This window comes from Amblyomma maculatum, chromosome 11 (genome assembly GCF_055883805.1).
Source record: "Amblyomma maculatum isolate TAMU_Amacu chromosome 11, ASM5588380v1, whole genome shotgun sequence".
Classification (NCBI taxonomy): domain Eukaryota; kingdom Metazoa; phylum Arthropoda; class Arachnida; order Ixodida; family Ixodidae; genus Amblyomma; species Amblyomma maculatum.
In genome coordinates, this window is record NC_139354.1 from 8,734,807 (window position 1) to 8,745,993 (window position 11,187).

At 43.6% G+C, this 11,187-nt stretch overlaps 1 protein-coding gene across 2 annotated transcripts in view; it reads left to right on the top strand.

Moving 5' to 3' along the window:
• The window catches only part of LOC146172748 (uncharacterized), a 28,959-nt gene extending 18,370 nt beyond the window's left edge, over positions 1 to 10,589 (top strand). For both annotated transcript variants that reach the window (XM_084584610.1, XM_084584611.1), the window contains 5 exons: positions 1,580 to 1,673; positions 2,471 to 2,540; positions 6,291 to 6,327; positions 6,902 to 6,965; positions 10,244 to 10,589. In XM_084584610.1, the coding sequence (XP_084440736.1) occupies positions 1,580 to 1,673; positions 2,471 to 2,540; positions 6,291 to 6,327; positions 6,902 to 6,965; positions 10,244 to 10,402 (424 nt within the window). In that variant the 3' untranslated portion in view covers positions 10,403 to 10,589. The remainder of the gene's footprint in view (positions 1 to 1,579; positions 1,674 to 2,470; positions 2,541 to 6,290; positions 6,328 to 6,901; positions 6,966 to 10,243) is intronic.
• The last annotated feature ends 598 nt before the right edge of the window (positions 10,590 to 11,187 follow it).

Sequence of the window (11,187 nt, forward strand, 5' to 3'; positions counted from 1 at the left end):
CGTGTTTTCTACCTGTACAGAGTGGAAGTGTCTTGTAAAAAAAGGCCCATTTGTGTATGTTGAAGATGTTCCACAGGCCACAGCTGCTTAAATTCTTCAACCTCCTATGTGTTCCAATTGATGCAAATGTCTTCCTGCAGCCATGTCACCAGATATGGTCTTGAAGACTAGGCCTTTTTTTTTTTAGGCTGACTCATTCACCTATCGCTGATGCTGCAATTTCCCAACTCCCATTTGCAGGCCTACCTCCTGCGCCTTCTGCTCAAATGTAGAAAATCGGCACTGTGCGTGCGCTTAAATCAAAGAAAAAGAACCTTTTCTAGTTGTCCCCATCTGCATTCGGTTTCCATCAAAGGGCCAATTCTGGACAGCCCTTTGAATTGCAATTTTGTTTTTCAAGATCCGTGACAGCATTGAGTTTAGGATGGAACTTCGTTTGCAACTTTTGTTTTATGCAGGCTGCTTCGCTCAGGGTCCTGTAGAGCCTGCAAGTTTTCTTCAAATGGAAGCATATTGTGTGGCTGTTTCTTGACACTTTCCATCGCTTCGAAGCAGTGATTGCATGTATGCACAAATAAAAAGTGTTGGGAGGTCTATAGATTGGCTTGTCCAGAGTATAGTGTTGGCTGCGAAGAAGTCATTCGTGGTTGTGAGACTATCTTTGGCATCTGTAGGCACAAGTACACTGGGGCAAATTCCACATGTTCAGCTTTTGTGAGAATATTGCTACTGCAGGTATAGGAAACGAGCCAAATAACCGCGTTTAATTCTGATCCCCAATTTTTGTTTAATAGAGCTTCATTTACTAAGCATGCACTATATAAGCATGTTCCAGATAAACTCAAGAAACTATAATTCTGTCCAACATTGCCAAGGTTTGTCCAGGAGCAAGAAGGTTAGCTCTAAGACCAGTGTACCCCTTTAGACATGCATAAGTGTATTCATAATTGAGCCAAATGTTATCCTCGCTAAGAACAGTTTTGTAATGAGTATTTTTAGCCACTGTGCTATTATTTTTGCTATTGCTTACTATGGTAACTTTCCTTATCTGCTCTTCACATGGAGCCTTTTTGCAGTCACGGATAAAAGTTACCAGGATGTAAATTAGCAAAAAAAGAAACATTTATTTCTGGTTTGTCTCGCTAGGTGGTTTGGTTTGTGGGGTTTAGCGTCCCAAAGCAACACAGACTATGAGAGACGCCATAGTGGAGGACTCCAGAAATTTTGACCACCTGGGGTTCCCTAACGTGTGCTGACATCGCACAGTACACGGCGCCTTGCTTTTCGCCTCCATTGAAAAGCGGTCACCGAGGTTGGGAGGTCACCAACAATTTCCTTAGCAGCAGATAGAGCATCCATCTCCCCTCGTGGTTCTAGACTTTTCATACACCTGACTATGAAGAAATAAATTACTCTTGGTCAACCCGCATTCATGACTATACAGTGGTTCTACACATAGTTACTAATTTGGAAGGCTAATGTGTGCCTGATGAATGATTGTGTAATGCAGAAATTTTTTTGCGCGCTGCAAACAGGGACTGTAGCTATATTTTTGTGTGCTGTTTCTTTTTGTCCACAGATCAGTCTTCCACCTAATGTCGGTGGCTGTGCCACACCTAATCCTCAGCAAAGGCAATGTTGTGAACGTCTCGAGTGTGACCGGCATGAGATCGGTATGGCATTCATTGTGTTGGTTCATATGTCCTGCTTTTTAATGAGTGAAAGTGGTGATCATACTTATTATGAAACCATTGCCATCGTTTTATGTTGCAAACCAGTTTCCAGCTTAGTAGGAGTCTTCTGCCCATGGCAGTGGGGGAGGTGTAGTGTCTGTAGGTGTAGCGGTATCATTTTCAACCTTTCAATAACTTTAACCTGATTGTATCAAGGACAATCTTTTACTTCGGTACTGTATTCTAGTCTTGTAAGTTTACACTGTAAGTGTTCTGTTTTGACATTGCAGTAATGTGTGATCAACAGGGATTCAAAGCAGCTGAAGATGCATCGGAACGGTACAGAGGGCACGAAAATAGACAAGAAGAAAGACAGAAAGACTGAAAAAGCGATCTTTCTGTTCTTCTTTTCTGTGTTTGTGTCCTTTGTGCTGGTCCAATAATAGCATGAACCAACTACCCTTCACCAAGTACTTCTGCAGATGGAGAGAATGACGTGCAATGATGGCTTATGTTTCGGCTTGTCTAAAATACCTAATCCATCGTAGCTCTACACGCACAAATTGTATGAAGCCTAAAATATCTTCCATAACTGTGCTGCAGTAAACTGGGCTATTCAAGCGAGCACCGAGTTTTGAAAATAGCAGAGGCACCAGTAGTAGACGTTTGGCAAGTTCCACCTCATTCCAATAGTACTAATAGGATCTTTATGACATTTGTTAGTGTTCTGTGTACGGTCTTGGCATGAGCTTGTGCTCTTTGTTCCACAAGTTCTTTCTATTTTTTTCTTCTCCCAGTTCCCAAACGTCTTAGCCTACTGTATGTCTAAAAGTGCTGTGGACCAACTGACCCACTGCTCTGCCCTCGGTAAGCTCAGCCTGTAGTGCTGTATCAGATTGTAGTCCTGTCCCCTATTTAGTTTGGTTGAGGCCTGAAGCCTGGATTGTGCTGTGTAATGCGTAGTTTTTAAATTGCACTGAATTTACTGCATCCTTGTCCGGCCGAGCATTTTACCGTGGGCCTGATTTTGAACACTGCACTTCATTGGATGTGTTCAAAGTCACCCGTTGCTTTGGTCGCTTCATATACAAATGAATATTGATGTTTAGAGCAATAGTGGGACGTAAGTGTTTACTTCGGTACTAGAATTGAACACGGGCCGGAGGTTTGCCTCACAGCTTTCAACTTGCCCTGGGTACATATTTAGCCGAGATGAACCGTAGGGCTGTGCTAATAGTGATTTTTTGGTTCTTAGTGAACTCAAAGTAAATAGTGATTTTCTTCGAATAATTTCGAAGCAAATAATTCTAATATAGTACATCTGGTTTATGGAGTTTAAGATATTAACCCTTTGACTGTCGAATATTCCGAAAAAAATTCAGCCCCAGTGTCAAATTTTTTTAAACGCTATGTGTTTTAGCGCAGTACCTCTGCGGCAAAAACAGTCAAAAGGTTAAAGCAATGGCGGTTATCGGGGACACCTTAGTGGAGGGCTTTGGAAGTTTTGACCACCTGTGGTTCTTTAACGTTCACTGACATTGCACAGTACACGAGAGCCTTGCATTCCTCTGGATCAGTAGTGAACGAATTTTACTTCCGCCACTAAAGAGGTTGAATGACACAGTAGGATTTTCAAAACCTTTATTTTCGTAACACACGTAAATCTTATATATTGAAGTGAGGCTTTATTAGACGCAACATTAAAGCCCAGCACATTGTAATCCAAATGTTCTAGTGCAAGAACACAAGCTATTCTACGTGCCGAGTGAGCAGGCTCTCTCTCCTGCAGCACACAATGTTCCCCCCACAGCAGTAGTACACTGGAGACCACTTACAGCGTAACTGCTTGTAGTGTGGCACCGGCTATAATGCAGCTTTTGTCGGCCACTGGTCTGCCTCCCATAGGACACACCTTAACGTCATTGCGCTTATTCTGCAGTTACATGAAGTGAAATACCGGGTGTAGTGCAGTATTGAAATCTGTTTGGTGACAGTGCAAAACAGCAAGTGTACTTCCCTGTGCGGCACAGCACATCCTGTCAGTCACATGTTTAGGGCGCGGCACAAGTACATGCTCCGCATGCACGCCCTACTCGTTTTCTCTTTTCTTCACTCTCCATGCGTTCCTCTCACCTTGCAAAATATTGCGCAGTCGCTGCTCTTTTCCCTTTCGTCATTCTTTCATGTTTCTCCTTTCCATGCGTCTGGGTCGCACCACATTTTCTCGCCATGACCCTTTCAATGCTTTCCTTTGCTTGCACATCGCTCTCTCTGTACAAGAGTGAGTGGAAACGCTCGTGATTGTGTCTTCACCCAAGTTTGGTTGCACCACAGCAGTGCAGCATTTCTCGCATCATGTCGCAAAACATCGGTGTGCCTTTGGAACAGACGCTTGGCTAGCTTCCTGGGAAGCGCGCCTTTGCAAAAGGTGCTATTTTCACGATCAAAGAACTGTCCCGCCAAAGCAAAATGGAGGTACGATGTCGTGGGCTGCCACAACAGTGCACTTACTCTATCAGCCTCACTGTGAGGCCTGTTTCCCAGCCCAAGGTCTCGTTGCGAGACGCCTTGCATTCAGTGATGAATTAGCATACCACATGGAGTGCGACTGCAGAGGTTAGCATGACTGGGCATAACGCAGTACCGCAGTCTATGCTGTACTCGAAAACAAAACTGCATAAAGCAAATGTTCGAAGAGCACAATTTGCACGAGACAATTGCCTCGAGATTTCGAATACCAGACATTTGGATTGAATAGAATATTGAATACTGTGTTATTCAATCGTATATTTGAAATTATAGAATATTTGCACACTCTTAATTAACAGCCTTTCTTAAGCAATATAGGCAACAATATATCCTTCTGGATGAGAGTTCCAAGGATTCAGTTTTGCTGAGGAAGAGTAGGGATTGTCTACAAAGGTACACCATCCTCACAAACAGCTGGCTTTATGAATCGGGAAAATTTGCTCTGCAGAAAATTTCTCCACCTTCACAAACCCACTTCCTTCGACCCTGGCCAAGCAGTTTTTGTTAGTTCCGTAATGTGCGCTTTAATTCGGATATTTATCAAAAGCTATTACCATACACTGGTGGTTATCAACACCACACGAGTTTGAAAGTCTGTGCTTTCTCTGGGGTGAGTAAAATGCAGTGACTGCTGTTCCTTTCAATACTTCATTTTTAGGGGTTGTGAAGTCTGGTTTTAAACACGAAATGGCTTTAGCTCCCACTCTCGGAAAATTCAGGTGAACATTGTCCGCATCGTATGGCCAACATGAATGAGATTGAACATGAATTTGAATTTTTTCAGGGAAAAAAAAAAAAACCTGTAAGTTTTTATCCAAATGGCATCTGCATCTGCCAGAGAAAGATCTTTTGCCCTTCCGGCAGGATTCAAGCCACTACTGACGGCAATGTAAACAGAGCAGCTTGGTTTGCCATTGTCTTGGACCACCACTGCAGGCTCTTGCATTGCACAATTAACTAGTAACCGCCTGTGCTGTTCGCTAGATATTGTTGTCCTTGATGATCTTTAATCTGCGTGCCTAAGGTTGGTTTTGAGAAAAGGAAAGGCTTATTGCATAACTGTCGCTTCTCAGCAAAGGACTGAGGGAAGGAATGAAGGAGGAGCTGAAAGAAGAGATGATGAAAGGCACACCGCAATGGGTGGCACTGGGTGAATTTCGACTGCATAAGGCTCTTTAGCATACACTGCAGAGCACACAGGTATCTTGCATTTCTGCGCCGCGAATGTTCGTGAACATTTCTGAAGGACAAGCGAGTGCCGTGGCGCTTGAAACAGTGAAACGCACCTTAATGGATGCAGAGAGAGGCATTGAAGGCAACGTCCAGTAGGGAGAGAAGGGGCAGTTGAATGTGCTGCCACTTAATGTGCCTATCCATGTGCAAAAGGAGATGGCACCAATGTTCACTGCTCACCACAGCAGACTGGACAGCTGCATTTACTGCAGCTGCGTTGAAGTGTTGGTCCACTGAGTGGCAACATCCGGCCAAGGTGAAGTACCCGGCATTCTGTTCAATATGTGCACATGAACAGTTCTGATCACACACATCGTTACACACCGTGATGGGCATAGGAAGCCAGGTGCATCGACCAGCTAACAAAACCAGCTTTTGGCAGAGGCTCCTCCAGACTTGAGGGCGGCTGCCGCTCCTCTTTGTGAGGCACCATAGAATGCTCTGCAGTCTTCGTGCAATCTGTGTCGTGCTTACATCTACTCTTGACAGTGAGATAGATTCTCAGTGTAATTTCGCTATGCCCTTTCCTGTAATCCGTTCGATGCCTGCATTTACTCTTAGTGACGAGATAAACTATTAATTTTTCATCATGAGGAATCCATTTATGGGAATAACTTTGTAGATGCCCGGTTGTAAGTCAGTGCAATGTTGCCTGAAAGCTTATCCTAAAACTAGCATGGTGCGTAACCAGTTGCTTTATGGATCCTGTAGCAATACTGGAACAAACATTTTTAAAAATTGTTCTTTGTTTGCCTATCCTAATGCGCATGCCCTTTAGGCACTGGTCTGAGTTAGTTGAGGAAACTTTCATGTGTCTGTGTTGTGTCAATAACGATTGGCTTACTTTTTCAACAGAGTTGGCAAGCAACCAAGTCAGGGTCAATGCTGTGAAGTGAGTAACACACCATTTGCACATTACTTCTGCTAGTATTGCTCATGAAAACATGGTGACCCAGGAGCCTGGTGTAAACAGCATCAAACTGGTCTGAATGTGCAGTGAAAATAGCTTTACAAAACAGTTATGTACAACCACTGTTCAGGCATAGCAGGACTGAATGAAATTCACAGTGCATGACAGTGTGGATGTACAGTTGCGAGCAAAAGTTTACGCAATGATATATAGATGAAATGGTTGAGTCTTTTTGTGCCGTAGTACAACTTAGATTGGGGAGTGCATTCTGGCTTCAGTCGTAGTCGGATTATTTTACAGTGCACCAAGGGGGAAAGAAGCTAAAGATAGTAGTCTTGAAGAACACTACATTTTGTACATTTTTTGCAATTCAATGTGTAGTACATTGCAGTGCACTTTCAGATTTTGTTGCAGTCTGCCGCATCATTACAAAAGTTATGCAATGGCAGAGGCATATAGCGTCTTGCATAGCCTGTGACAGGGTCCATGTTTGTTTTCATTTTAGTTTTTATTGTTGTTTGGGCTTCAGACCTAACTTCACCTTTTTTCCTTTCAGCCCTGGTGTAATAATCACGGAACTGCAGAAGCGTGGAGGCATGTCTCAAGAATCGTACAAAGCGGTGAGTCACAAAAGTTTATAGAGCATGGGACTTCTGCAAAAGCGAAATTCCACTGTGGCCAACATGCACTCGAAAAAAACAAAACGATATGGTCTGCACTTGCTACCACCGCTCTGCTCATCTCATTCCAGGCTTCTCACATCTGTCATGATCCGTAAATATTTCTGGCGGCATGTACACGCACAGTCATAAATCTGTAGAACGCAGCTATTGAATGTAAATTCAATTTCTTTGTATCTAAGGTGCATTATCAAAGATTTAAATATGCAAAAGTATTTTCAGTAACTGACAGTCTGCAATTGACGGGATACTGAAATATCTTTAATCTCGTTTTGATATGGTGAGTGACCAACTGCATCTATGGCTGGCAAAAATTCATTGACGCTTTGCCTATTTAAGTGTGCACCATGTAGTTTGCTGAACTGTAGAGGTTAGCAAAAACGGTTCTACTTAATTTAAGGATAACACAGAGCATTACGGAATGGAAAATGGTAGGAATAACTTTAAGAGATAGGAAGCGTGCAGAGTGGGACCTGAGTTAATGACATTCTAATTAAAATCAAGGAGAAATAGGCGTGCCCAGGGCACGTAATGCAAAGACAAAATAACGGATGGTCGCTAAGTGCAACAAATCGGATTCCAAGCAAAGGAAATTGTAGCAGGAGGCGGCCCCACTCGATCAGCTCTATGCGGCGGTGCACGCATCTGCTGCGATGCCGCTACTCTCCTCCTTCTCTCTGTGACAAGGCACTGGGCGTTCCATGAACAGTTTGCGCATGCGCAGTGAGGCTGCATAGCAAGGCACATGACTTCACGAGTCGGCGCAGCGCAGCGGCGGAACACCTGTGGACCGGCGCTGTTGCCATGGTTATGACGCATGCATAGTTGTGGCCTCAAGCAGGCTTGGCGAAACTCTCTTCTACTATCCTAGTATAGCTTTTGCTACAGAATTGCCACAACTATGCTGCCATTTTGTTTTTCTGCAGCCTCGAACCCATGTTGCATGCATCCTTGATAGTAGGCACTGCTGGCCGCACGCTCTTGCACGTTGCAATTTGCTGCAAGCCATCACATACCCGTCAGACCTCATTCTCGCAGCTGATTTTTTCTTCCTCCATCGTGCCGACATCTAACGATTGGGTGGCGACTGAGTTCCACCCTACAGAGGACGGGCCAGTCAGCCAGGCCGTGCTTTTATCACGTGACCCTACATCACAGCTTGCGCGTAGCTGCGAGTGAGAGAGACAGCGGCATGGGTCATCGTAGCGCAAGTCCACTGCAGATGGCAATGTGCAAGCACAGAGGAGGAAAAACTGAAAAGTGCCCGCTGCCAACTGAGAACAAACACTAGTTTTAGTTCGCTTTGCAATACGCCAGGTATCCCAACTAAACGTGGCCAGACACGAGCGGCGGCAAAAGCGCACTCTTTACGTGCACTGCCGCCGCTTGAGTCCGGCTGTGACACGACCTCCGAGAAATCTTTCCGTTCCAACCTTCCACCTTTTCTGTAGAGACAGCCGTCATGGCTGGTGCCGGCACTTTTTTATTTTTCTCATGTTAGGAGAAAAAAGGCACTTGCGTAGTCACGTGGGAGCAGCGGTTTTCCAGTGTCCAATGCTTCCTTGCGCATCAAATTGCTCAAACTGTTGCACTGTTTTCCTGCAGAAACAGATTCACCAGTTTTTCAAGTCGCTCGGTAATAAAGTGATGTTCTAAGTGTGAATTCGTTGACAGACGCTTTTTCATACCCTTGAGGGTCCAAACAATCGGTCGGTGACTGTATACTATTATTTCACTTCCTTTTCTTTCTTGGTCACAGCTTGATGCCCTTGAAGCACTATATATAATCCGATGTGGAGGAGGAGTTTATTTTCAAGCTTCCATATTTGCAATCAGCATGACAAGAATCCACAGAAGAAAATTTTCACGTTCACCATTGATTATGAAATATCTGCTGGTCCTCGTTATCCACGTTAGGTCTCGAAAATGCTTTCAAGATTCAGTTAGGCATCTTTTGACTGATTCTTATCATGCAAAGTCGTTAAGTGAACAAATCAAGGCTGCTTGCTTGTAGGCTTACTCTTGGAGACATTTTCCAGCAAAATATTTACAGAAATGTGTTCCCTTGGCAATGACTCACAACCACTAAAGTGGTTGGTGGTTTTAGAGCCCACTGATTGGCCAGTGTCTGGAGCTTTCTTCAAGGAGGCGAACACTTCAAATCTATTGGTATGGCTAATTGAGCACAGAACAGAATTGAGCCAGGCCACATTTTCTTAGCGTATTAGCGGCATTAAAGTTGCGCATACCCTGACTAATGGGCATAAAACTTTGGTGCAAGGGCTTAATTTCTGCGCTGATTTCAGGCAGCTGCTTATGTTGAAGACTTCTTTTCATCGTGTTGTAGTTGATATACTTGGAAAATCAACTGCATAATAATTGGCCACTGAGGCAAAAATGCTTTATGCATGGACGATGACGCATTTTTTTCAAGCACCATTCACCTGACAAGACAGAAGCCTCACCTGTGAGAAACTCGGCTCTGTCTAGCCACATGCTGCTTTCTGCCACCTTATATTTTTTGATGAGAGACATCATGGGAATAGAAAGATTTATAATGTTTTCCGTGTTTACATTACACTGTGTAATACAAGAGCTCAGTGGCAGCTGCTACGCTGTGGTTTGCAGTGTTGCTTCCTTTTATAGAAATTGTTCTCATCACATGCTTCTCATGGGTCATTGGCATTCAGCTCATTTAACCAACGAGTGATGATGTATCGTTGGTATTTTCCTCACTGTTATTATGTCCCCTGTGTGGCCTACATCTCATACGCTTTTTAACTGTGTGAAAATTTGCGGCAGTACCACATATCTTGAGGTTGATGCCATTATAGGCTGTTACTTCAATATAGGCCTTCGGCAGCGAGATACAGCTTAAAAAAACAGCAATTGGTAACAATGAGCAATGTTCCGCAGTATCCTGTGTTACAGTGCCGGCTAGTTACAGCTGTAAATGTAATCTGCTTTTTGTTGCTTGACAGTGTCAAACAAGCCCGAGCAATAAAATTTCTTGAGCTTATAATTCTTTGTGGTGGTAGCTTTTTGTTAAGAGGATGAAAAAAAGCATTAACAGTCTACTACTTTTCACAATGGAGGAATTGTATGTGATTGTCACTGCAGGCTTAAGTTGTGTCCGACTATAGGCTCGTACTTGGCGTTGAATATGCTGATGCTATTGTTACTGTCTCTTGGCTTGCTTTTTATTGTCGTCCTCTTAGTTCCTGGAGCATTCCAAGACAACACACCCTCTGGGCCGCGTCGGAAACCCAGAAGAAGTGGCAAAAGCTATTGCGTTTCTGGCATCAGACGCAGCTTCCTTCATTACTGGAGTCACACTACCTGTGGATGGCGGCCGGCACCTGACCTGTGCCAGATAACGCGTGGCTTCATCGCATGTGTTGGGGCCAAGTGACGTCTATTTTTTCTTCGTTGGCAACCTATCATGGTTGTTTTGCGTCAGAGCTTTCATAGACGCTTGAAGGCTGCTCCTCCGAGTTGAGGCCTGTTAAATGTATTTAAATCTGTTTCATTGAAAGAAAGCATTAAAAATGTAGTTCGAACAAAGGAGCTTCTGTTTCTTTTAAGTGAGAGTAATGGGGGTGCATGCAGAATAACTTACTATATTACCTAGCAGCCATTTGTTCTGCTAGCATCAGTTTTATCATTTTACTCTATCACACTTTGTTCAATGCACGTCGGGCACACAGACCTCTGCAGTAATATTTTTTGTCCATGCATTCACTATCGGTTCAGCGTAAATTTCAGTGAAGACTGTTCTGTCTACATAGTTTTGTAGAAGTTGTATTAGCTCATTGGAGCCAGGATGTATACTGGACAGAACTGCAGTGTACGTCTTGTATAAAAATTAAGCTTACAACAAAACAGTGATGATAGTATAAGTGTATTGCAATTTTTCGTCCTTAGAGTGACTGTAATTTGCTGCACTTGGGAAAACGTTGCTTGTTAACTGCATGCCAACACACACCTCAGATGTATTGTGAGCAGCACTGTGTACGTCTGTGTATGAGGAGGTAACATAATTCTTTCACGTTACTGTCACCCTTGTTTTTCTACTTTCTTTTTTCTGTCTTCTGCATCTATATTTCCATGCATCCAGTAGGGTTACTAACATGCTGCGTTCAAACTAGTCAAGCTGCGGTAT